Genomic DNA, 27,057 nt, shown 5'->3' with positions numbered 1-27,057 from the left:
AAACTAACCTGTGTTCAATTGAATGAAACTTTTTAACATCTCTAAATCATTGCCTAAATATGTTTTTTCTTTCTTTTTAGGAACATCATTTTGAACAATGCCCTGTAGTGGATTGTCTTTATAATTATAAGGCAGAAAATAAAAAAGAATTAAGAATTAAAGTCTCCAACTTTAAGACTTGTGGACTTCAACTCCCAGAATTCTCCAGCCAGCTGGAGAATTCTGGGAGTCTTAAAATTGCCAAGTTTGAAGACCTTACAGGAATGTTTGTCCCTAAATTTTAAAATGTGATTGATTTGGGGGGAAAAACAGACATAAGAGATACGAATCCTTGGAAATGGACTGCCTTCCATCTCTCTTGCCTGCTGAATTGCAAGAACTATAAACTTTCAGGTGAATGGCATTTAAATATACATTTAAATACCATGAAAGAAGGAAAATATATGCGTCCAAGGATAATGTTGTAGGATCCACATTGGGTCGATCACAGGGACCCATAAGTTTAAGCTAGAGATAAATTCCCTGAAGATGGATGCAATCTTCAGTATGAGTCCAAAAGCTTGGAAGACAAACCCTCTAGCTGAGCTGACCAACCCAGATTGGATCCTACAACATTTAAATTTTCACAATTTTCCATGGCTGTAAGAAGAGAGAAAAGGAAAAAGTACTTCAACATAATTTGTGATGAATTTAAAATTACAATCCGAGGGTCAATTTTATTGTAACATGAAAAATGACTTGCTTTTTGAATCGACACATATTAGATTGGATGGTAATATTGTGATAAACTATTTTTGCATAGCAATTTCCAATGATCCAGGGCAATGAAAGCCGTAAGAATATAGGTAGTCCTCAACTTATAACCATTTTAGTGGTCATTCAAACTTACAACAGCAAGTTGAAAAAAGTGACCAATAATCATTTTTAATACTTTTTATTGTTCATAGTTTTTCATACTGTTGCGGCATTGACATGGTTATATAATCAAAATTCGGATGCTTGGCAACTGATGTGTATTTATGACAATTGGTGTCCTGGGATTATGTGATCGATCCCTTTGTGCAACCTTATGACAAATCAATGGAGACCTGTTTCATTTAACAGCCATGTTACTTAAAAGCTGCACTGATTCTCTCTGACAACTGTAGTCATAATCTGTTTTTGCCCTCTTAACTGTTTTGCTCCCTGAAAATAAGACCCTGTCTTATATTATTTTGAACACTGAAATAAGTGCTTGGCCTTATTGCCATGCATTCAAAAGCCTGACGGGGCTTATTGTCAGGGGATGTCTTATTTTGAGGGGAACAGGGTAGTATTGGAAATTTTGAGCTCAATTGTAATCTTAAGTCAAAGTCTAACAGTATCGCTACGTAATGACGAAATTCCATCATAAAGTGTGGTGCTTTTTTTTAAAAAAAATGTGTTTCCTGATTTTAATAACACCTGATTGGGGTGATAATGTAGGAGAAAGGATATCAAAATCAGAAGGGATATGTGTGGCATCAGGCTAGAATCCCTCTGTGGCTACAAGTGAACCAAGGCCAACCCCACCCTTGAATTCTGTTGCCTCATCTAACTTCAAGCAGGCGCTGTTGTTTGGGAAGATTCTTGTGCATGTTGCGTGGATCTGGTCTTTTACAGCTGACAGATAATGTTTACAGACTTGATTTCCCCATCCTATTTTTGTTTCTGCTTGAGAAAAAAAAAATCCCTTCAGCATTTTTATGCGGGAAAACTATGTAAATAAAAAATTAAGAACAGTTGTCAGCACAATAAAAAACCCAGACAACTCTGCTGTCAAAAAAGTTTTGATCTCAGCTTTACTTTTCACAACAACACAAAACATATATAGGAGAGGAAAAAACCTATTACAAACTCCTTCTTATCAATTCTGGTATTAAAGTTATATCCATTTACATTCAGTGCTTTTTTTTTTGGTGGGGAGAGGGAATAAGAAGATATTAAGTGCACAATATCTTTATATAAATGTTTAGATAAGGCAGGCACTATAGCTGAATATTTATAACCAGAATTAGGCCACTTTCATAGATGACAAAGAGCAGTGCATCAAATACAGGAGCTGAAGCAGAACCATTTACTTTCTGAAATTGTTTACTCCTTATATATAAAGATTTTCAGCTTCTTAACAACAATATTTTAAAAGAGAAAGGTTGTTTCCTGGCACGTAAAATCAAAATCCCATTCTCACATGCACCCTATATAGAAATAACACCGCTTTCTTCAAACTGTAATTTAAGCCTCCAGGCCTCACGTTTCCTGCTGAATGCAACACTGAAAGATGGGCGGGGAGTTAGCAGATGTTGCTGGGATTTACAAAAAGAAAGAGAACTGCTCACAATGTTTATGAGATTTGGGCTGTTGTTCATCTGTTTGCACGAGAAATCTGTTGAGATTGAACTCAGCCAACAGGAGGCAACAAATGAAATCAAGGTGTGGACCAAACAACTCAGTACAAACTAGTTTTCTTCATGATCCGCAGAAACTCCTGTTCGTTGACTTCTCCATCTCCGTCCCGATCGGCTTCATCAATCATCTCCTGCAGCAGAAACAAAGGTCTAGTGAGGTAAGAATGAGACTGTGAAAAAAAAACATGACTTCAAAAACTTGGTTCAAAGCATTTCTTATTCGTTCAAATATGACTTCAACATAATCTGCTTTGTCCACTGGCTGAAGTTTATCCAACTTTTCCCACTCTCGCATTCCCACTTGCTCATTTACCAGAGTTCAGCTTCTTTAAAATGAGTTAAGCATCACCATTTTTAGAATATGCTACATAAACAAGTCAACATAGTTTCCAACCTGAAGCTCCTCATCGGTGAGATTCTCCCCCAGTTCTTTGGCCACGCGTTTAAGGTTTTTGAAAGAGATTCTGCCTGTTTCGTCATCGTCAAAGAGTTTAAAAGCTTTCAGAATTTCTTCTTTTGAATCTTTTTCAGCCTTAAAAAAAAAAAGAACAAACCTTCACAGACATGTTAAACAAAGTGGAACAAAAACAATTGGGATAATGCTATAGATAGCTATGAGCCATGGTGACATAGGGATTAGAATGCAGTATTACAGTCTCACTCTGCCCACTACCAGGAGTTTGATCCTGACCACCTAAAGCAGCGGTCCCCAAACTACGGCCCGCGGGCCGGATGCGGCCCGCCGAGGCGATTTATCCGGCCCGCAGGGAGCACACGAGATTTTATCAATAGATATAATAAGCTCCCGAATCTCCTGTCCATTCACCGCGGGCTGCTGCTGAGCAAGGAGGCGGTGCAGAGGCAAGGGGTGGGGAGGAAAGCGGGCCTGCAATTGGCCCCTTGCAGGCCCGCTTTTCTCCCCGCCCCTTGCCTCTGCACCGTCTCCTCCTCACCTCATCCTCCGCGGTGAATGGACGGGAGATTCAGGAACCCCCCTGAATTTGCCCGAACGGAGGCGGGCTTCAAGGGACCAACAGCTGGTCCTTCTCGGCGCTGCGTTGCTGCAGCCTCCGAGCTCCGCTGGGCACTGTTACCTCAGCTGTGCTGAGAGAGAAAGAGAGAGCGGAGGGCGGCTTGCCGGTCCAGGCCCCCCTGGATGAGCGGCCCCGCATGGCCCCAGCACCGGACTTCGCCGTCGCTTCTGCCCCCGTCCGGCTCTCCAGCAAAGAGTCCACCCCTTTGCCCACCACGGCGCCCAGCGCCTGGCCCCAGGCCACTGCCACCTCCTCCTCCTGGTAGTGCGCCCAACCTCTTCGTGCAGGAACGGGTGGTGGAGTGGAAGTGGTTGGACTTATCTACACGCGCGCCTGCTGATTTGGAAGAGGGGAAAGAAAAAAAATCTGCGCCTCCAAAGAGAGTAGGGCGGGGGGGGGGGGAGAAAGAAAAAAAAGAGCTCCAACTTGGAGGAAGGCAGGAGGGGAGAACCGAGCGTGCTGCAGCAAGTTTGCTTGGCGAATAGGTGGCTACTCCTTTCTGGGGCTTTTTTTTCTCCCGCTCCACCACCCCTTTCCGAATGTTGTTTGCCGCTTAGGAGTGACCCTCTCTCAGGCTTGTTGTGGATGTGGCACGGATGAGGGGAAAAGCCGTAAGCGCGAATTAGCAAAACCAGTTCAACCTCTTCTTCGCCTCCTTACGGACTACTGAAGAAAAAAGAAGCTTCGTTGGGATTTTGGCTCTCCACAGAGACTTTTCAAATGTGCTTTTCCGGGCAGCCGGGCTTTTCCCCTCATCTGCGCCGCATCCAAAACAAGCCCGAGAGAGTGTCACTCCTAAGCGGCAAAGACGGGGGTGGTGGAGGGGGAGAAAAAAAAAGCCCCAGAAAGCCAAGCAAACTTGCCGCAGCACGCTCGGTTCTCCTGTCCTGCCTTCCGCCAAGTTGGAGCTCTTTTTTTCTTTCTCCCCCCCCCTCTTTGGAGGCGCAGATTTTTTTCCCCCTCTTCCCAATCAGCAGGCGCGCATGTAGATAAGTCCAACCACTTCCACCCCACCACCCGTTCCTGCAGGAAGAGGTCGGGCGCGCTACCAGGAGGCGGCGTAGGAGGCGGAGGCAGCATGGGGCTGGGCGCTGGGCACCGTAGAGGGCGAAGGGGTGGACGTGACTGCTGCCTCTTAGCTTGGAGAGCAGCCCCGCATGGCCCCAGCACCGGACTTTGCCGTCGCCTCTGCCCCGGTCCGGCTCTCCAGCAAAGAATCCAAAGGGGCGGAGGCGACGGTGAAGTCCGGTACTCTCCGCTCTCTCTCTCTCTCTCTCTCTCAGTGCAGCTTAGAAGTAACAATGCCCAAGAACAGCAGCGGAATTTGGAGGCTGCAGCAATGCAGCACCAAGAAGGACTGTATGTTGGTCCTTTGAAACCGCCGCCGCCTCTGTTCGGGTGAATTCAGGGGGTTAGCTGGAGAGCCGGACGGGGGTGGAGGCGGGGGTGGAGGCGACGGCGAAGTCCAGTGCTGGGGCCATGCAGCGCTGCTCATCCAGGGGGCCATGGACTGGCAAGCCGCCCTTCGCTCTCTCTTTCTCTCTCTGTTGCCAGCATGGTGTATGAGAGAGAGAGAAAAAAAGGAGGGGAGAGAGAAAGAAAGATAGAAAGTGAGAGAGAAAGAGAAAGAGGGAGAGATAGAAATAGTGAGAAAGAAAGAGGGAGAGATAGAAATAGAGTGAGAGAGAAAGAAAGAGGGAGAGGGAGGGTGAAAGAGGGAGAGAGAAAGGAAGAGGGAGAGATACAAAGAGGGGGAGAGAGAGGGAGAGATAGAAATAGAGTGAGAAAGAAAGAGGGAGAGATAGAGAGGGAGAGAGAAAGAGGGAGAGATAGAAATAGAGTGAGAGAGAAAGAAAGAGGGAGAGGGAGGGAGAGAGGGAAAGGGAGAGATAGAAATAGAGTGAGAGAGAAAGCAAGAGAAAGAGGGTGAAAGAGGGAGAGAGAAAGGAAGATACAAAGAGGGAGAGAGAAAGAGTGAGTGAAAGAGACAGAAAGAAAGAGAAGAGAGAGAGAAAGAGGGAGAGATAGAGAGGAAGACAGAAAGGGGGATAGATGTAAAGAGAGAGAGAGAGAGAAAGAGAAAAATGAGAAAATTATGGAGAGAAAACGAGGGAGAGGAAAATGAAACAAATGAGAGAGAAAAGAGAAGGAAGAGAGAACTAGAGAGGAGGGAGGGAGGGAAGGAAGGAAGGAAGGAGAAATGGAGGGAGTTTCTTGATTTAAGTTTAAATTTACTTGTTCATAAAAATGTATAAATTACTTTATTACTTAATTACTTCTTATTTTAAATATTGTATTTGTTCCCATTTTGTTTTTTACTTTAAATAAGATATGTGCAGTGTGCATAGGGATTTGTTCATAGGGGTTTTTTTATAGTCCGGCCCTCCAACAGTCTGAGGGACAGTAAACTGGCCCCCTGTGTAAAAAGTTTGGGGACCCCTGACCTAAAGGTTGACTCAGTTTTCCATCCTTACAAGTTTGGTATAATGAGGAGCAAGAGTGTTGGGGGGAAAGGGGATGACTCTGTAAACCGCTTAGACAGGACTGTAAAGCAGTATACGTCTAAGCACTACTGTCCTTCCTTCCTTCCTTCCTCCCCTCCCTTCCTTTTACCAGCAATTCAAATCTCACCAGGCTCAAGGTTGACTTAGCCTTCCATCCTTACGAGGTCAGTAAAATGAGGACCCAGATTGTTGAGAGCAACATGCTGGCTCTGTAAATTGCTTCGAGAGGGCTGTTAAGCACTGTGAAGCGGTATATAAGTCTAAGTATTATTGTCATTACTATTTTAAAGCAGGTTCTGCCCTCAGTTAATAGAAGGCAGCAAATAAGATCCCCCGGATATGGCTTTTACAATCAAACAAATGCATCCTCCTCATCCAATCAGAGCAAGATTGCTGAAGAGCTGTTGACAGAAAAGGCTTTAATTTCCATTCTTTTCTAGTCTGCCTCTCAAGTTACATCATTCTACCAGCCTCTGAGCTGAAGTTTGATATCTTGAGTTATGATAGGACCAAGCCTGGTTTCCCACTTTGACAAATAGAACGCTACCATAAGAAATCCCAGGCAGCTTTCAACCTCTTTGAGAGTTGCAGCATAAAACCAGATTCTGTCTCAATAGCCATCACGACATACCATTTTCTGGGTCATCACTCCTAGGAAGTCACTGAAGGTAATCTTTCCTGTCCCTTCCTTATCAATCTCTAGGATCATTTTCTTGATCTCGTCCTTCTTGGGTTCAAACCCAAGGGCCCTCATGGCGACCTGAAAACAATGAAAAGAGAATGAGATGAAGTTGGGCTAGACCTCCAAGGTCCCTTCCGGCCCTATGATTCTATGTAGCCGGCCCTCAGGTAATGAAAGCCTTTTGGTGATATTCCGCAGCTTGCCTTCAACTCTTTTACGTCAATATTGCCAGTCCCATCGGTGTCAAAGAGATCAAAAGCCTCTCGAATCTCTTGCTTCTGCTCTTCGGTAAGTTCAGTTTTGGGAGCTGTTTTCTTCCTCTGAGCTGCTCCTCCTAGGGACGCCTTCTTATAGCTGGAGGCCTGAGAGCACGGATGAAAGGCAGAAGAGAATATTAAAAGGCATAACCCAGTTTTAGCTCTCTAGAGGGTTTCACTTCTGACTATTCCAGAGAGCCTGGCCCGACTTTGAAGAAAGGTTTCAAACACTTCTGCCTCTGAAGTCCTAGTAACTAAATTACTCTTACATAAAACACTCAGATTTTCAGCATGTGAAGTGTTGCACCATACTGCAGATGTGGTGTAAGTCTTCAATTAATATTTTTTTCAACACATCCCAAATTAAATAGGTTAATTTGTGTTTTGTCTAGGAATACCCTAGTTTCCTTCACCCAATTAATACATAGCTAGGTGCAGTTGGGTAAGATATATTCTTCCTAAAGGTATTCCTTAAAACAAATAAACTTTTGATTGAAATGACTCTATAAACATGTCAAGTTTTAAAATTATTAGCAATTTTATTGGTGTTTATTGTCAGGGGGGAAAGCATGGTTGCAAGTCAAAATGGAAAATGTTGTTGCACTGATCCTATTGTAGGGAAGATTTTAAAACATGTATCAGCATTGATGTATTTGGGCTGCATTCAGATGTCCTTGATTTGTGGTCAAAGCAATCAAGATGATAATGACAGTACAGTACATAAAATAGAGGAAACTTTGATTGGTTTGGTCACTGTCTTGATTATTTCTGACCATACCTTGCAGATACCCCTGGTTGTATTACTTGACAGTATATTCACATCATTCAACAGAACTGAAGAGAGTTGAACAAAATCTGCCTCAAATTAGTAAAGTAGTAAATCAAATAAAACAAATAGTCCACTCTACCCCTCCCCCATGTGCTTATTTTCTATATGCTAGATGCTCCTTTCTTGATCAAATACAGCCTCCCAAGGGCTGGTGATTTTGTGGTAGTTTCCTGGTAACCTGACGGGAATGACTAGCCAATGTTTCTCGGACCTTCTGGTATTGCCTGCACCTTGGGATCACCTGGTGGCTTCCTTTCCATTGTTGTTCCCAAATTGGGGTCTTAGCTTGGCTCTAAAGCCAATGAAGCCAACCAGACACAAGATACAGAACTCATTTTCTTTTACTGAAGCGCTTCAGGGAAAGGGATCCCAGACAGCAAAATGCCAGGACCCAAAACAAAGGATTCAAGAAGATTTTATACTCCAAGAGCTGAAGAAGATTCTTGGATGAGAAGCAAGACATCTTCAAAGAAAAACCAGAAAGTGTAGTTGCTTCTTGAAAAAAAGCACCTCTAGGACAACCATCACCAACATGACTGAGAATTTTTGTAAGCTTTTATGTAGTTTTCAAGGTGGGAAAAAGAAATGTTATCTAATATGCATTTTGAAATTTATTTAATCCATCTTCTATTGGCTCCACACCATCCCTAATTCTACATCTTACCTAATAAACACTCCAAAAGTTATCTAACAGGTATTCTATTGGCTCTATTTCAACCCTATTCCTGAAAGTTATCTAATAGGTATCCAATGTGGCTTTTAGCCAGTCTTCTACTGGCTGTCTTAGCCCAATTCCTTATCTTAGCAATGTCTTGTATGATATGCCTGGTAGTCAGTTCCTGTTTCCTTTTGGGCCCCACCTGTCCACACGCCCTCTTCCTTTACCTTTGTTATGCAGGCTTCCCAAATACAAGTAGTCCTCAACTTACTACAAGTTTGTTTGGTCAGTGTTCAAAGTTACATCACAAAAAAAAAATTGACTCAGGACTGTTTTTCACCCCTAGCGACAGTTGTAGTGTCCCCCAGTCACGTGATTTCCATTCGGATGGTCGACAACGGACTCATGTTTATGACGGCCGCAGCATTGTGTGTGTGTGTGTCGTGATCCCTCTTTTTTTGTGACCTCCTGACAAGCAAAGTCCATGGGGGAACCGTATTCACTTAACAACCGGGTTACTCACTGATCAACTGCAGCCATTCACTTAACAACGGTGGCAAGAAAGGTCATAAAATCGGGGGAAACTCATTTAACGAATCAGCAACAAAATCTGAGAGTTATGTGGTCGTAAATTGAGGATTACCTGTACCTAGGCACCTCCCCCCCCCATCCTTCCTGATTTCAGGCCCTAAACTTGCATTTTTACACCAAACTGGCCCGCCCACCATCCTTCATTCCCGCATTTGTGGAACTTGCAAGACATTTCCCTTCCAAACTGGAGCTTCTAAGACACGAGTCCACCTTAGGGCGCGTTCACACGTGCACGGAGCGGGAAGCCCGGATTGCACCCCCACCCCACAATGAATTGAGTGGATCAAGAGGGCACCAGGTGGCTAATTTGCATGTATTAACATATGCAAATGCTAATTGCAGCCGTTAAGCGCAGCCTCTGCGGTTTCGGCTATCTCAGGTCGTGTTTGGCTTCGCCGCCACTGCCGCGGCTGTCTCCCCGCACCCGCCCACCGAGCCGTTTAAGGCCTTTCCCGGCCGCGACCCCACTGACCATCCCCAGGAAGCGGCGCCGGTCCCTGAGGCCGCCCGTTGGTACAACAACGGCAAGAGCTCAACCGTCGCCCGGCAGCCAGACGCTCAGCGTCGCGCCTTCCGATTGGCTCCTCTCGCTACGCGCCGACATCGGGACAAACCACCCTCGCTATTGGTCGGCGAGCCGCGCGGCCGAGCGGTGATTGGCGGCGAATGGCAGAGGGCGGGTTGGGTGGAGCCGATGTCGGGAGAAAGATCCGATTGGCCGCAAAGGCGGAAGAGCCAATGGGACGAGACTCCCCACTCTCGGCAGATCTTCACCATAGGGGGTGGGGTCGGGGGAGAGGGAGGAGTCGAGCGCGGCCGCTGGATGTGATTGGAGAAGCTCTGGGTGGGCGTGGCCTTCCTGTCCACGGCTATAAATGTAAAGGGGCGTGGCTGTTGGGATGAATGGGACCACTTGAGAGGCTTCTGGGTGGGTTTCCTTGGATTCTTTGGATCGGTTCTGTATTCGATTCCTGGGCAGGGACATCCAAGGGAGGCTTCAGATCCCCTCCCCTGGTCCTCGATTTTGTCTAGGCTGCTTGGAATATTTTTTTCAAAAAAATCATATCATTTGGGGCAGCTTTGAAAAAAGCAGGTGAGAGATGACAGGCGATGGAGAAGGCAAGAGACTCTTCCAACTGTAATGTATTTTATGTATTAAATGTATATGCTACCCCCCCCCTTTCTATATTGAAGTGGCTGTAAGTCATTTAACTGATAAACATTCCATTTTTTAAAAGAAAGAAGCCAGTTAGAAAGGTTATGGAGGCTTATGCTTCTCCTGCGTATGTAATTTAATTAATTTAATTTAATTGATTTATATGCCGCTCAATCCCGTGGGACTCGGGACGCCTTACAACAATGAAAATACGATATAATTACAATAAAGTCAAATGTTAAATAGTAAAAAAAGAAAAATCCCCATTGGGAATTGGATGCAAGTGCTGTATTTCACCTATGATAAATATGTATTTACTCATGCAACTCACCTTTCTAAATGTTTTCCTTTTACCCAGTTGTGTCATTTTTTTTCTTTTTGGTGGAGAATATGGATGAAATAAAGATCATTTTATTTAAAGTTTAAAAAAAAGGCTTATGCAGATGTCTAAGAAATTGATTGCACAGAGAATTGTTCAATGTCTGATTTATTTATTTATTTATTTATTTGATTATTGATTTATTTGATTTTTGATTTGATTTGTATGCCGCCCCTCTCCGTAGACTTAGACTTTAGTAACATGTCACGACTAGCAGCTGGTAAACTGTCCGGAGCTACTGGCAGACTGATCTCCCTCCCTCCTTCTCTCTCTCTCTCTCTCCCCCTCCCTCCCTCCTTCTCTCTCTCTCCCTCTCCCCCCCCTCCCTCCTTCTCTCTCTCTCTCAAAACAGCATTATCTGATAACCATATGATATGGGACAATTGGTATAAATGGTTAGAAAATAAAAGACCAGTGTAATTTCTTCTTTGGTTTTTCTTTTTAGGTTAAAATTGTTTAAATTATTTATATATATCTTTTTAAAAAGTTAGGCTGCAAACTAACTTAAGGGTAGTGGAATTGGGAGGGCTCTAATTAACTTTTTCTATCATTTGAGTACAGCAAGAAAAGAACAGGAACATTGCTGTCCTTTCCTGAGAAACCTTTGGACAAGATGGCCACGCATTTGAGGCTGGTAAGTTAGTTTATTTCTGCAAATTACTGGTTTTTTTGGAGTATACGATGCACCGGTGTATAAGGAGAAAAATGTGGGGGAAATCTACCTACCGGGTATTCATCTGGCTAACAGCCGTCAGCTTCAGCACATTATTTTGTCCCCTGGTTAGGGCTGAAAAAAAATCATCTTAGGACAGAGTAGCAATGAAAACAAACCTGCAAAGACTTAGGGCTGGGAAAAAACTTCAGAGAGAGTAGCAATGGAAAAATTCTGCAAGAGGGTAAGATCATTAGCACTTTGTTAGGGCTGGAAAAAAAAACTTTGAAAAAGTTGTATACTGAGTATAAGACACTCCCAAATTTTCAGCCTCTTTTAGGGGAGAAAATGATGCCCCTTATACTCTGAAAAATATGGTACCTTTTTTTTAACATAAGCCATTGTGGCGCAGTAGTTAGAGTGTATACTGCAGGCTATTTCTGCTGACTGCCTGCAATTTGGCAGTTCAAATCTTAGGCTCAAGGTTGACTCAGTCTTCCATTCTTCTGAGGTGGGTAAAATGAGGATCCAAAATTGTTGGGGGCAAGAGGCTGACTCTGTAAACGGTTTGGAGAGGGCTGTAAAGCACTGTAAAGCAGTATGTAAATCTAAGTGCCATTGAGCCATCCTGAGTCTTCAGAGAGGGGCGCCATACAAGTCTAATAAATTATTAGTATTATTAATTAATTAGATTTGTATGCCGCCCCTCTCCGTAGACTCGGGGCTGCTAAAAACAATAATGAAACAACATATAACAAATCTAATATTTAAAATAATTAAAAGACCCTTATAAAAACCGAACATACACACAAACATACCATGCATAAATTGTATAGGCCTAGGGGGAAGGAATATCTCAATTCCCCCATGCCTGATGACAGAGGTGGGTTTTAAGGAGCTTACGAAAGGCGAGGAGGGTGGGGGCAATTCTGATCTCTGGGGGGAGCTGGTTCCAGAGGGTTGAGACCGCCACAGAGAAGGCTTTTCCCCTGGGTCCCGCCAGACGACATTGTTTAGTTGACGGGACCCGAAGAAGACCAACTCTGTGGGATCTAACTGGTCGCTGGGATTTGTGCGACAGAAGGCGGACCCTGATGTATTCTGGTCCGATGCCATGAAGGGCTTTGTAGATCATAACCAACACTTTGAATTGTGACCGGAAACTGATCGGCAACCAATGCAGACTGCGGAGTGTTGGTGTAACATGGGCATACCTGGGGAAGCCCATGATTGCTCTCGCAGCTTGAGGCAATAATATTTCTCTGAACAGGGTTTTTTTTGGTCCTGTAGTGGCTGTTATTGGTATGAATTCTTGTTGTTTTCAGTGCTCACAAATGTGTTGGGGAAAACACTAATTGTGACCCATTTGTATCTGTTTCCTGCAGGCTAAAAAAAGATGCACCGTGATTGGCGGCTCAGGATTTCTCGGTCAACACCTGGTAGAGCAACTGGTGGAAAAAGGATACTCGGTCAATGTGTTTGACATTCACAAAGGCTTTGATAACAACAAGGTGCAGTTTTACCTGGGCAATCTCTGCAAGAAAGAGGTAAGGAATAAATGGAGGTAAATTGACACAGCTCAGGTAGGGTCAACATGAAGTTTGTTGGTCTTAAGCCTTATGACTGGAGTTGATAAAGACTATTGTAAGGAGTTAAAATGAGAATTCTGTGAATTTCCCCCCTCTGTTTATTTATTATTTATTTATTAATTGGACTTATATTCTGTTGGGAAATGTTGCAAAGTTAGGGGTGTTGCAAAGTTAGGGCTCAAAGGCAGGGGTGAAATCCTGCCAATTCTCTCCAGATCGCAGGGGCCAGTAGTGGTAGCGGTGTGAGGTTTGGCAAATTGGTAGTGGTGGCAGCGCAAGGCTCTAGCCACCTACTCGAATGTCATTACTTCCTGGTTTTAACTCTCTGCGCATGTGCAAAGCCTTCTGTCCATGCGCAGAGGGTAAAAAATCAGATGTGACAACAGTGTGCGCATAGCATGCGCACTTCCAAACCGGTAGGGGTGGTAAGTAGATTTTACCCCTTTTCTAAGATGTATACTATTTTGAAGAACATTTCCTGCATCCAGGGAAGGGTCCCCTGTCGCCAGTGCTCCTGGTGACTGGCGTGCACATGCGCACATCCGGTGCACATGCATTGGTGCAAGATTCAGCTTCTGCGCATGCGCAGAAAGCAATATCTCGCACGAAGACCCTTGTGGGTGAGATTTTGCCAATTTTCGGTGATTTGTTTGCTTCTGCAAATGCGAGGAAGCAAAAAAACTGCTGAAAGTTGGCAAAATCTCGTGCGCATGAGCGTCCTCATGCAAGACTTTGCTTCCTGCCTATGCGCAAAAGCCAAATCTCACGCAGGCGTGCATGCGCATCTCCATTTTTCCTACCGGAATGGCGTTCCGGACTGTCCATGCTGCAGCGCAATACTGCGCATATCTCATGTTCTAAATGCTTCCAACATTTCTGATTTCTGCTGCAAGATACCTTAAGATACTTCAGATCTTGCAGAATGCAGCTGCGAGAGCAATCATGGGCTTCCCCAGGTATGCCCATGTTACACCAACACTCCGCAGTCTGCATTGGTTGCCGATCAGTTTCCGGTCACAATTCAAAGTGTTGGTTATGACCTATAAAGCCCTTCATGGCACCAGACCAGGTTATCTGCGAGACTGCCTTCTGCCGCATGAATCCCAGCGGCCGGTCAGGTCCCACAGAGTTGGCCTTCTCTGGGTCCTGTCGACGAAACAAGGTCATCTGGCGGGACCCAGGGGAAGAGCCTTCTCTGTGGCGGCCCCAATCCTCTGGAACCAGCTCCCCCCAGAGATTAGGATTGCCCCCACCCTCCTTGCCTTTCGTAAACATCTTAAAACCCACCTCTGCCTTCAGGCATGGGGGAACTGAGACATCTCCCCTTGCCTATGTAGTTTTATGTATGGTATGTTTGTGTGTATGCTTTTTAAATAATGGGGCTTGTTATCTGAGATTTGTTATCTCAGACTTTTAATATTAGATTTGTTATTGTATATTGTTTTATCACTACTGTGAGCCGCTCCGAGTCTGTGGAGATGGGCGGGCATACAAATCTAATTAATTAATTAATTAATTAATTAATTAATTAATTAAATAAATAAATAAATAAATAAATAAATAAATTGGATGCTCTGGGTGGAGCTTCATTTTCGCTACCCCACTGCGTTTGTGTGTATGCTTTTTAAATAATGGGGTTTTTTAAGGTTTTTAATGTTAAATTGTTATTTTAGTCTCTTAATATTAGATTTGTTATTGTATATTGTTTTATCACTGCTGTGAGCCGCCCCGAGTCTGCGGAGAGGGGTGGCATACAAATCTAATAAATAATAATAATAATAATAATAATAATAATAATAATAATAATAATACAGTGATGGCGAACCTATGGCACAGATGCCACAGGTGGCACGCGGAACTATGTCTGCTGGCACATAAGCTATTGCCCTAGCTCAGCTCCAACATGCATGGCCAGTTGATTTTCGGCTCATGGGGAAGCTGTGGGAGGGCATTTTCAGCTTACAGAGGGTCTCCAGGGAAGTGGGGGAGGGAATTTTTGGCCTCTCCAGGCTGCTTTAGAACCTGGGGAGGGTGAATAACAGACCTACTGGGCTCAGCAGAAGTTGGGAAACAGGCCATTTCTGGCCTCCAGAGGGCCTCCAAGTGGAGGGGGAGGCCGTTTTCACGCTCCCCAGACATTGAATTATGGGTGTGGGCACTCATGCCTGTGCAATAGCCCGCACACATGCACACACTTTTGGCACCCATGGGTATAAAGGTTCTCCATCACTGCCTTAAGATCTAAGAGTCTCCGAATAATTGAAATTTCCTCTTTAGCTAACTTCCTAGAGGTCCCTCTAAACTGGCATCTTTCAGCTGGAGTCAATTCACCAACATTCTTGCTTCTAACTGTCTGGTGGCCTTGAAGTAGAAATTGCCCAGGCACCAAAACCAGTGCAGATTGATGTAATTCTCCAGTTCTTTGACTCTTACCTCTTTTCCATCACAGGATCTACTCCCAGCTCTACAAGGTGTGACCATGGCGTTCCATTGTGCCTCGCCTGCACCTTCTAGCAACAACCGAGAACTTTTTTACAGAGTCAATTATCTGGGGACCAAGACAGTCATCGAGGCTTGCAAAGAAGCTGGCGTCCAAGTAAGATTTGAACAAGAATTTCAAAGCGTTAACGCAAGCAAGTAGTAACTGCCCGATAATTCAAGGTAGTAAACACACCTAATACTGCTGAGGTGTCTTTTCCTTATTCTCTTGAGATCGATTTTCCAAGAGAAAGAATGACTAGCCCAAAGTCACCCAACTGGCACTCATTCCTAAGGGAGGTCTAGAATTCACTGGCTTCTGGTTGCTAGGCCAGCCCCTTAGAACTAAACTCTCTTTTTATTCCTAGTTTTTATGGAGAGTTTTCTCCTATAATTTCTTGAGGTTCCCCCCCCCCCCCCCTAGTCACTTTGGTACATTAAAAAGAGTGAATGCCATCTGTATAGAAGAATAGAATTAGGATAGGATAGGATAGGATACGATAGGTATAGGATAGTAGAATAGAATAAGTGGTGAAATCCAAATTACTGGTTCTGTGGGTGTGGCTTGGTGGCCATGGCAGGGGAAGGATACTGCAAAATCTCCCTTCCCTTCCCACTCTGGGGCCACAGGTGATACTTGCCTGTTCTCTGAACTACTCAAAATTTCTGCTACAGGTTATCTAGAACCTGATAGAGCCTGCTGGATTTCACCCCAGAATACAATATAAAGGAAGGGAAGGGAAGGTAAGGTAGGGAAGAGAGGAGGACAGAGGAGGAGAAGGGGAGAGAGGAGAGAATATAGAGAATAGAATATAGAAAATAGAAGAGAGAATAGAAGAAAAATAGAAGGGAAAATAGAAAAGAGAGAAAAGAGAAGAGAATAGAGGAGATTAATGGAGAATAGAGGAGAATAATAGACAATAGAGGAGAATAAGAGAATACTAGAGAACAGAGATAAATAATAAATAATAGAGGAGAATAATAGAGAATAGAGGAAAATAATAGAGAGTAGAAGAGAATATGGAATAGAAGAATAGACAATAGAGAATGAAGAATATAGAATAGAAGAGTGGAGTGGCATAGAATAGAATAGAATAGAATAGAATAGAATATTGTCCAAGTGTGATTTGACATGCAAGGAATTTGTCTTTGGTGTATATGCTCTCAGTGTACATAAAGAAAAAATAAAATTTATTTGTCAGGAATCATAAGACGCAACATTTAGTGATAGTTATTGGATCCTAATAAGCAATCAAGTCATACTAGGAAACAATAAGAACAATATGTTGTAAAGATACAAGCAACATGGATGTATCCAGAAGTGGGAAGAGATAGGTAGAAGAATAGTAATACAGTCTTAGTAGTTAATTTGACTGTGTTGTGGGAATTAGTTGTTTAAGCACAGTGCTTTAGAAGTAACATATCGTCAATTGCTCTCTGATGAAATATAGTATTAGAAGATAGCTTCTACTGTTAGGAAGATTCTTCTTAATTCCATCTTGTATTGCTCTAACTTGATCTGACAATCAATGTGTTTTGATAATTCCTTTGGCATTTTTCTTCCTACTCTTTGGCAGAAATTGGTGTTGACCAGCAGTGCCAGTGTTGTCTTTGAAGGTACGGACATCAAGAATGGAACAGAAGATCTCCCTTATGCCAAGAAACCCATCGATTATTATACAGAAACAAAGATTTTGCAGGAGAAGGTTTGGATCTTTTGAGGTTCATGACACTTTGTTTTGCTCTTGGTAGATCTATATAGGCTGTTTTTGTTTTTGTTCTATTTTTAGGAGGTGCTAAAGGCCAATGACCCAGAGAACAATTTCTTCACCACTGCTATCCGTCCGCATGGCATATTTGGACCTCGGGACCCTCAGCTGGTTCCAGTCCTCATCCAGGCAGCTAAGAGTGGCAAGATGAAATTCATCATTGGGTAAATCAAGTTCCACCTACGAATTTCCTTGTTCTCTTTGTGCTTCTTGCAGACGTCTCATAGCCAAACTAGGTAATGTAATCAGTGCCTAAGGAAGATAACAGTCTTAAAGACATCCTTCCTCCTCAACACATGGTTATTAGCCAACGCTCAGATAGGCAGGAACCTGTGCTTGGTCAACAGAAACAAATCAAAGCTAGTAGGAGTTTCCAAGTTTTAAAAAGTTTAAAATTTGTGGGCTTCAATTTCCAGAATCTATTATTATTATTATTATTATTATTATTATTATTATTATTATTATTCATTGGATTTGTATGCCGCCCCTCTCCGGAGACTCGGGGCGGCTAATAGCAACAATAAGACAGCATACAATAATAATCCAATACTAAAAACGATTAAAAACCCATTATTATAAAAACTAAACATACATACAGACATACCATGCATAAAATTGTAAAGGCCTAGGGGGAAAGAGTATCTCAATTCCCCCATGCCTGGCGGCAGAGGTGGGTTTTAAGGAGCTTACGAAAGGCAAGGAGGGTGGGGGCAATTCTAATCTCTGGGGGGAGTTGGTTCCAGAGGGCCGGAGCCGCCACAGAGAAGGCTGTTCCCCTGGGTCCCGCTTAGCTGAATTCCTCAGCTAGCCATGCTGGCTGGGGAATTATGGGAGTTGAAGTCCACAAATCTTAAAAGTTCCCAAGTTTCGAGACCCCTGATGTAACTCTGCACACAGGATGTTCCTTGGCTTGTTTAATGAAGCATCTGCCGAAGGAGAAGCCAACTTAGGGAACCCCAACATTCAACCTTGAGCTACAAATATTTTCCACATCTTGCAAGTCAATTCCGTTTGTACTTCTCATCATCTGGAACAAACACCTGAGTCCAGAAATAATTGCCTTTGCTTTCAAATAATTTGCCTGGTGTGTTGCACAAGGAATGTTTTGGCTATGGCTTGCGTCTCTGAAATATTTCCCAATTGAAATAACACTTGGCCAGTGACTCATTTATCTTTAGTTACTTTCTATTTCACTGTGGTGGCTTTTAACAAGTTTTTAACGATCCTTAATTTTCTGCTAGTCTGTTTAAGGGTAATATTATTGCTAACATGTTTCATTATTTCCTGGTGCAAAGCTTGGTGGTTTTGTAATCATCGCAATACTGTTATTTACTTGTCTCAAAAAATCGCTCTCTAAAAAACATCCTTTAAAAAAAAAAAATTAAAATTAAAAAAAATTAAAATTTATTTAAAACTAAAATGATATTGTCTGAATAGTCAGCTTATAAAATTAGGGAAAAAGCAAAGGAAAAAGAAGGGAAGAAAAATTGCAAACCCAAGAAGCGAAGTGTGAACGAGAAAGAAGAATTTTAAAATTAAGAGTCTCTTATCTCTGTTTAAAGGAGCAACATGAGGAGTTTGCTTTTCTCTATGTAGAGCAAAAAAAAAAAGTTTTCTCTCATTAAGCCATGAATGATCTGGCTTATGTTCCCTCACAATCCCTATAGAACTTGCAGATAGTTTAATACTGACCAAAACAAGTTATGTGTTAATAGCACATATCTCTTAAAAGCAATCAAGAAACAAAAATAATAATAAAGCATCTAGCCCGGATGACGTACCAGTTGAGCTTTCAAAAAGCCCTAGGCCCAAGATTATTGGATGTATACAGTGAGGTATTAAACAATGGGAAAATCCCATCATCCTGCAAAGAAACAATAATAACTTTGATTCCTAAAGATAACACATATAAAAAACTATAGCCGCACATCCCTCCTAAACTCTGATTATAAAATATTTGCAACTATTATAGCAGAGAAACTGAAAAAATATATGGTAGAATTTATACACATTGACCAAAATGGCCTTTTGCCCAGAAGACATATTAGAAACAACATTAGAATAATCCTAGATGCTCTTGAATATTACGAAGCCCAGAATGAAAAACAAAGGGCATTAATATGACAAAATTGAACAGGTCCAAAGATGGGCTACAAGAATGGTGGAAGGTCTTAAGCATAAAACATATCAGGAAAGACTTAATGAACTCAATCTGTATAGTCTGGAGGACAGAAGGAAAAGGGGGGACATGATCGAAACATTTAAATATGTCAAAGGGTTAAATAAGGTTCAGGAGGGAAGTGTTTTTAATAGGAAAGTGAACACAAGAACAAGGGGACACAATCTGAAGTTAGTTGGGGGAAAGATCAAAAGCAATATGAGAAAATATTATTTTACTGAAAGAGTAGTAGATCCTTGGAACAAACTTCCAGCAGACGTGGTTAGTAAATCCACAGTAACTGAATTTAAACATGCCTAGGATAAACATAGATCCATTGTAAGATAAAATACAAAAAATAGTATAAGGGCAGACTAGATGGACCAGGAGGTCTTTTTCTGCCGTCAGTCTTCTATGTTTCTAATATTTTTAGATGTGCAAAAAGTGTTTGATAATGAAATATATGCACTTTGATGACAACTTTATAAACATTTTAAAACGATATACTCAACACAAAGAGCAAAGTAATTATTAATGGGGAAACAACTGACAGTTTCTATACTATAAAAGGTACATGACAAGGTTGCCTACTATTTCCTTTACAATTCTTGTTATCATTAGAGTGTTAACAAGGAACATCAGGACAGGTGGCCCAATTAAAGGCTGAGGTTAAAAAAGAAAGTTTTAAACTACAAGCTTTCACTGATGATTTAGCATTTATTATTATTATTTAGCATTATTTATGATTTAGTCTATGGAGAGGGGCGGCATACAAATTTAATAAATAATAATAATAATAATAATAATAATAATAATAATAATAATAATAATTTATATTTGAGGAACAATTGTAACCAGGTAGTAATAACAACAACAACAACAACGACATCTGAGTATTGTATTGGCAGTTCTGTGTTAGCAAATACTTCAAAAGAAAAGGATTTAGGGGTAGTGATTTCTGGCAGTCTCAAAATGGGTGAACAGTGCAGTCAGGCGGTAGGGAAGGTGTTGTGATTCAGTCTGAGGCTCCTCAGGGAACGGCTGGAACTCTGCCGGCTCCATGCTCAGAGGGGGAGGACGATGAACAGGAGGAGGAGGAGGACCAGGCAGACGGGGAAGAGGAATGTCAGGACGAGAAGGAGGGAGAACAGCCTGAGACCCCCGGGGGGGAGCTCTCCCCAGCGAGTAGCCTGGAATCATTAGATGAGAACGCACAAGCCATCATAGATATGAGGCAGAGAAGGGCAGCACAACGAAGGGGACAATTAGCCATCCCTAATAGGCAACAGCTGGGTTTGGGTGTGGTTCTCCTCAGAAAGGTTGAAAAGGCAGGCCCGCCCTTCCTGTATTGTGGAGAGTTATCTTTTGGGAGTCCTGTGACCTTGCTTCGATCCTTGGCGTCTCTGATTCTGGCTTGTGGCCTCGAAGGCTGAAAACTTGGGGGAGGCGTGGGTTTCATTATCTACAGTGGTGTGTGTGCCAGCAAGAAGCCTGTTGTATTGTCTGGCCGTCGTGACTCTTCTGTGAAGCTTCATAGCATTCCAGTTTGTAAGAACAGTTTTTGTTATCTGTGTTTGTTTTCAAAGATATAAAATGACTTTGCTTTTTATCAGCGTGTCTGGATACTCTTTTTAGTTGGTGTTGGCATCTGGGGGAACCCAAACAGAACAGGAAGGCAAGTAGGATGCTTGGCTGCATAGCTAGAGGTATAACAAGCAGGAAGAGGGAGATTATGATCCCGCTATATAGAATGCTGGTGAGACCACAGTTGGAATACTGTGTTCAGTTCTGGAGACCTCACCTACAAAAAGATATTGACAAAATTGAACGGGTCCAAAGACGGGCTACAAGAATGGTGGAAGGTCTTAAGCATAAAACGTATCAGGAAAGACTTAATGAACTCAATCTGTATAGTCTGGAAGACAGAAGGAAAGGGGGGGACATGATCGAAACATTTAAATATATTAAAGGGTTAAATAAGGTCCAGGAGGGAAGTTATTTTTAATAGGAAAGTGAACACAAGAACAAGGGGACACAATCTGAAGTTAGTTGGGGGAAAGATCAAAAGCAACATGAGAAAATATTATTTTACTGAAAGAGTAGTAGATCCTTGGAACAAACTTCCAGCAGACGTGGTAGATAAATCCACAGTAACTGAATTTAAACATGCCTGGGATAAACATATATCCATCCTAGGATAAAATACAGAAAATAGTATAAGGGCAGACTAGATGGACCATGAGGTCTTTTTCTGCCGTCAGACTTCTATGTTTCTATGACAATAATAATAATAATAATAATAATAATAATAATAATAATAATAATAATTTATTAGTTGTATGCCGCCCCTCTCTGAAGACTCGGAACAGCTCACAACAAAATACAGAGCACAAATCTAATATTAAAAACAATTATAAAAACCCATTATAAAATGGTCATACCATCTAATTAAACCATACATAACATGAAACAGCTAAGGGTCAGTTACGTCCCCCAAGCCTGGCGGCATAGGTGGGTTTTCAGTAATTTGTTAATGAAAGTACTAGAGAAAAAACTAAAATAACTGTTAAAAATTTGATTAAGGCACAAGAACATGAATTAGTAGAAAAATTGGATATTCAAACTACAAAAAATAAGATATTTGAGGATACAAATTACATCAAGGTATGCCACAGTAAAAAAAAAAAAGACATCTATGATAAATTGATAGACCAAATAAAATTAGATTTAGATATATGAACAAATCTCCAACTTCCCTTTATGGGTAGAATAGCTTTAATGAAAATGAACATATTAACAAGATTACTATTCTTATTCCAATGTATACTGATAAAATTGGAGAGATAATATTTTTCAAAAATTAAACAAAGTTACATTTAAATTTGTATGGCAAAAAAGAAAAGCAAGGATCAAATTGAAATTGTTACAGGACTCGGAGGAAAGGGGATAATTTGGATTCCCAGATTGGGAAAAATACAATCAGGTCACCAAATTATTATGGATAAAAGATTGAATACAACTGAAAAATGAAAGGCTACTAAAATTGGAAGGACATGATTTACAAGTCGGCTGGCACACCTTTTTATGGGAGGAAAAATATAAAAACCAGCAGCTGCATGCATCTAGGAAAAGCAATAGTTTATAAACAGATAATAGACGAGAAAGGAGACTTAAAATCAAGGACAGAATTAAAAGAAGAGGGCATAGACCTAGAATGGTGGTCATATGTACATTTACAGTCCAAATATAGAAAAGATAAAAAAGACCCAGGGATCAAAACGGAGCCAACTGAATTAAAAAAACTACTTTTAGGACCAGAAGACAAGACATTTAAAAAAAATTACCAGTATTTGCTGGAACAAGCTTTATATGAGGAGTGAGTTAAAGAAATTATGATAATGTGGTGTAAGGATTTCGGATACAAGGTTAGCTTAAATGGGCACACATTTATTGCGAATTTGTTGGAAGTGTAAGTTGCTACCCCGTACATACTATCATATATGGTGGTAGTGCCAAAAGGCAAGGGAATTCTGGGCAACAACAAAGCAATGGCTGGAAGACATATTGAAAATAAACACAGAATTAAACCAGAGCTCTTTTTACTAGGGATAACAACAGACAAATATGACAAAAGCACAATATATTTAATGCTACATATTTTGACCAACACAAGGCTGGTTTTTTGCTCAGAAGTGGAAGAACAAAAGTACACCCACAAACAAGGAACTTCTATATAAAATACTATCATGCGCGGAGATGGATAGGCTGACATTAGAATTGAAAGAAAAAAATGAAACTAAATACTTCGAAACCTGGAATAAATTATATTATTGGTGGGGGAAAAGGATAACCAAGACTGTAAATTAAGGGAACCCAAGAGTGATGTAAATAGATGTACAGTACATGTACCGTATTTTTTGGAGTATAAGACTCACCTTAGTTTTGGGGGAGGAGAATAGGGGGAAAAAATCTACCTACCAGGTATTCCTCCTTAGTCTGGCCAGCTTCAGCAGATTATTTTATCCCCTGGTTAGGGCTGAAAAAGCCCTTTTCAGAGGGAATAGAAATGAAAGCAAGTCTGCAAAGACTTCAGGCTGGAAAAAACCTTATTCCAAGGGAATAGCCTCTTTTAGGGAGGAAAAATGTGCATTCTATACTCCAAAAATACGGTGTGTTTGTGTGTGTATAATTTTAATAATTTTAATAATTTTAATAATTTTAATAATTTTAATAATTTTAATAATTTTAATAATTTTAATAATTTTAATAATTTTAATAATTTTAATAATTTTAATAATTTTAATAATTTTAATAATTTTAATAATTTTAATAATACAATTTTAATAAATTTTAAACAATCTTCTATGTTTCTATTCTGGAGATTGCAATGGCTGTTGTTTTTTCATTTATAAATACACCTGGAACTTGCATTTTTAGGACAATTCTTGATATATGTATGAATGTATGTGTGTGTGTATATATACATGTGTGTGTGTGTAACATGTTTTAGCTGAATTTGAAAATTAAGGGAGACTAGGATAGATCTATTTTGGCCTCGTTCTGGCCTCATCAGCAAGCCATACCCTCGCTGGGATTTGAATTATAATTATATATATGTATATATATATATTTGTTTTCGTATATATATATATGTATATATACATGTACAATTTTGTTCTTTATATTTTAAGATAATCACTGAAATAAGAAATAAGGGAATTTAAATGTGCATACTAGAAGATCCATCATGTACTTGTTTTTAATGTTATATGTATGTCTTCTATATTTTTTATTTGTTTAATAAATACTTTTTAAAATAGGAAAAAAAGTTATGGGTTAATAGTGCTCATACAAGTAATGGTGCATCCATTACTGTATTCTACAGTTTGGCTCATACATTTTATTGTTGCTTGGACTCTTTTCTCTTCTGAACAGGAACGGGAAGAATTTAGTGGATTTTACCTATGTGGGAAACGTGGTTCATGGACACATCCTGGCTGCAGAGCAGCTTCAAAAAGAATCTCCACTGTGTGGAAAGGTAAGGCAGCTCCAACGTAGGCCTGAGGCTTAGACCTGGAGCAAGCAGCTTTCCTTAACTCAAGGAAGATCCCCCCCCCAACCCCCCAAATGAAGGGGTTTCCTGTAAGGTTTTAAAACTTATTAGAGCTGTTATAGCACAGCGATTAGAATGTAGTTACTCTGCAGGATAACTCTTCCCACCTCAAGCAGTTTGATCCTGTCTGACTCAAGGTTGACTCAAGATTCCATCCTTCAAAGGTTGGCAAAATAGATTGTTTGGGGTCAATAGGGTGACACTGTAAGCCACTTAGAGATGGCTGCAAAGCACTGTGAAGCGATATATAATTCTAAGTGCTATTGCTATGGCCCACCTGTCCTTCCTTCCTTCCTTCCTTCCTTCCTTCCTTCCTTCCTTCCTTCCTTCCTTCCTTCCTTCCTTCCTTCCTCCCTCCCTCCCTCCCTCCCTCCCTCCCTCCCTCCCTCCCTCCCTCCTCACTGGTTAGGATGTAGTATTGCAGGATAATTCTGCCCACTGTCAGGAGTTTGATCCTGACCGGCTCAAGTTTGACTAAGCCTTCCACCCTTAAAAGGTAAAATAAGAACCCAGATTTTGGGGGGGCAATAGGGTGACTCTATAAACCGCTTTGAGAGAGCTGTAAAGCACTGTGAAGAACACTCCTGAACCAGCTGAATCCCACACCTGTGCCTGTACCTGCTTCTGAAATTTTACATTTTTTTCACCTTTGTATTAAGACCAATAGCTTGCTTATCACTTCATTCACTCTGATCCCTTCCTTGCAAATCCCCAGAGAATTTCAAAGAAATAATCTACACTGCAAAGCTAGAAAAACCTCTTGTTCAGAAAGCAGTGTTGCTGCCATGAATGGCCCTCAACCCAAGATGACTTTGAATTGCTTACATTTTGTGTCCTTGACTGAAGAAAGTTGGCCTGTCCCCGGCTTAAGGGGAGAAAGCCCAAGGGGATATATAGCATTTAAGTGCTGAGCTTAGAAGAGGCCCATAGTCAGCCCCACCTGGTTCAGAGAAAGGGTAAGAAAGTCAGGGAAGAGACCTCTATGGACGCCTCCTTTAGCTCCTAAAGGGAAGAGATGGGATGTGAATCAAAGATGTAATTGCTTTGTATGGATTGTCTGATCTTCTCCCTGATATTCTTGGGCGTGTTCGTTGTATGCTTAATTTATTAACTGCCATCCTTCGCTTCTCCTTGTTTGTCCTGCAGGCTTTTCACATCACAAATGATGAGCCCATTCCCTTCTGGGAATTCTTGTCTCGCATCCTCACCGGCCTGCACTATGACCCTCCTAAATACCATATCCCTTACTGGTTGGCTTATTATTTAGCCCTTCTCTTGTCCCTGGTTTTGCTGCTGTTGAGCCCCCTTGTTACCATCCATCCCACCTTCACTCCCATGAGGGTTGCCCTCGCGGGGACCTTCCATTATTATAGCTGCGAGCGGGCCAAAAGGGACATGGGCTACAAGCCGGTGGTTCACCTGGATGAAGCCATCGCAAGGACCATCAAGAGTTATCCCCATCTCCACCGGACCACGTGATGGTCTGGATTTCCATCCAAACATCTCCTGAACCTCTTCCACGTGGGCTCTCTGATTGGTCTATCCCTTTGGTCTACTTGCCTCTTTGGAACAACTTCTGAGGTTGAACTACTTCAAACAATGTCTCTTGAGTAGCTGCTGGCCCAGGATGAGCCCAGTTTTGTACAGGTGTATCTTTTTATAAAGGTCTTTTATAAAGGTGCATTGCTTTGTGGAATTTCAAGAGGGAGCATGCCCTGCTGAGCTATGTTCCTTTTCAACCTATCACTTTTTAGGGCATAGATTGCTGGGTTTAAGGGTGAGAGGTGGGAACTATCTTGTTTTGAGCTTTGCTATTGCAAAAGAGGTGTTTGGACCAAGGAGAAACTGAAATGCCTGGACTAAGTATGTCCAATCTTGGCAATCTTAGGACTTATGGAATTCAACTTCCAGAATTCCCAACTAACATGACTTGCTTTTGGTCCACAAGTCTCATGAGACTTTGTCCAGAGCCTGCCATTTCTGGATTCTTGGTTTTCTTGGAGCTTGCTTCTCTTCTTACAGAAGTTTCATCCTTTTAAAAAAAATCTTATGCTTGTTGGCAGTGAGAAACCTGACCTAAAAACAGTGTTCCCTCGATTTCCGCAGGGGATGGGTTCCGAGTCCACCCGCAAAAGTCAAATTTCCGCGAAGTAGAGATGCGGAAGTAAATACACCATTTTTGGCTATGGACAATATCACAAGCCTTCCCTTAACACTTTAAACCCCTAAATTACCATTTCCCATTCCCTTAACAACCATTTACTCACCATTATTACCGGTACTCACCATTGAATAGTGATCCTGATATTTATAAACATAATTATTTATTAACAATAATATTTTTTTTTGTTATTTATTTGCAAAAATTATTAGTTTGGCGATGACATATGACATCATCGGATGGAAAAAAACATGGTATTGGAAAAAAACCACGAAGTATTTTTTAATTAATATTTTTTGAAAAACCGTGGTATAGGCTATCCGCGAAGTTCGAACCCGCAAAAATCGAGGGAACACTGTACATCTTTCCTCATCTCATGCCTGATAAATCTTAAAGAACCAATCTTAAGATCCCACCCAAAAAGCAATCAAGGAAGAAGAAGATAATAACCCAATCAAAAACTGGTAGGGCCATCCATCACAAATGAACAGCCAATCAATGCCACCACCGACTCCATGTCCAGATGATACTACCTTGCTTGGTAATGAAATATCTGCAGAAGAGAAGGTCAGAAAACATCCAGAGCTCTGCAGTTCAACCTTCAACCTCATATATTCTACA

The 27,057-nt window shown here is 41.5% G+C and overlaps 2 protein-coding genes across 3 annotated transcripts; one reads left to right on the top strand and one right to left on the bottom strand.

Annotated features, from left to right (window-relative positions):
* Positions 1 to 1,802: 1,802 nt before the first annotated feature.
* CETN2 (centrin 2) lies at positions 1,803 to 9,602 on the bottom strand. Its single transcript, XM_070759743.1, has 5 exons — positions 9,454 to 9,602; positions 6,850 to 7,008; positions 6,596 to 6,724; positions 2,821 to 2,958; positions 1,803 to 2,557 (listed from the first exon to the last, which is right to left on the bottom strand). Exons 1-5 carry the CDS (start codon positions 9,454 to 9,456, stop codon positions 2,468 to 2,470), a joined length of 519 nt encoding a protein of 172 aa, XP_070615844.1. The 5' UTR covers positions 9,457 to 9,602; the 3' UTR covers positions 1,803 to 2,467.
* Positions 9,603 to 9,736: 134 nt separating this feature from the next.
* NSDHL (NAD(P) dependent 3-beta-hydroxysteroid dehydrogenase NSDHL) lies at positions 9,737 to 25,956 on the top strand. 2 transcript variants are annotated; one of them, XM_070759741.1, is made up of 8 exons: positions 9,737 to 10,074; positions 11,078 to 11,150; positions 12,554 to 12,715; positions 15,207 to 15,353; positions 16,813 to 16,941; positions 17,026 to 17,168; positions 24,098 to 24,200; positions 25,422 to 25,956. In XM_070759741.1, the coding sequence occupies exons 2-8, from the start codon at positions 11,130 to 11,132 to the stop codon at positions 25,752 to 25,754; spliced, it is 1,038 nt and encodes a 345-aa protein (XP_070615842.1). In that variant the 5' UTR covers positions 9,737 to 10,074; positions 11,078 to 11,129; the 3' UTR covers positions 25,755 to 25,956. The 2 variants fall into 2 exon arrangements, with proteins under 2 accessions (XP_070615842.1, XP_070615843.1); XM_070759742.1 differs by having other exon boundaries at positions 9,883 to 10,100.
* The last annotated feature ends 1,101 nt before the right edge of the window (positions 25,957 to 27,057 follow it).

Source organism: Erythrolamprus reginae, chromosome 8 (assembly GCF_031021105.1).
Source record: "Erythrolamprus reginae isolate rEryReg1 chromosome 8, rEryReg1.hap1, whole genome shotgun sequence".
In the NCBI taxonomy this organism is placed as follows: domain Eukaryota; kingdom Metazoa; phylum Chordata; class Lepidosauria; order Squamata; family Dipsadidae; genus Erythrolamprus; species Erythrolamprus reginae.
Note: the sequence above shows the minus strand (reverse complement) of the source record. Positions and strands in the feature narration are given on the sequence as shown.

What these genes read in the sequence shown, in the direction of transcription:
- NSDHL (XM_070759741.1), top strand. Translation starts at nt 11,130, where the DNA reads ATGGCCACGCATTTGAGGCTG. An exon ending in GCAATCTCTGCAAGAAAGAG is followed by an intron (nt 12,716 to 15,206) that starts GTAAGGAATAAA and finishes TTTCCATCACAG; the next exon opens with GATCTACTCCCAGCTCTACA. An exon ending in CAAAGATTTTGCAGGAGAAG is followed by an intron (nt 16,942 to 17,025) that starts GTTTGGATCTTT and finishes TTCTATTTTTAG; the next exon opens with GAGGTGCTAAAGGCCAATGA.
- CETN2 (XM_070759743.1), bottom strand. An exon ending in TTGACGTAAAAGAGTTGAAG is followed by an intron (nt 6,725 to 6,849) that starts GCAAGCTGCGGA and finishes CATTGTTTTCAG; the next exon opens with GTCGCCATGAGGGCCCTTGG. An exon ending in TCACCGATGAGGAGCTTCAG is followed by an intron (nt 2,558 to 2,820) that starts GTTGGAAACTAT and finishes TTTCTGCTGCAG; the next exon opens with GAGATGATTGATGAAGCCGA.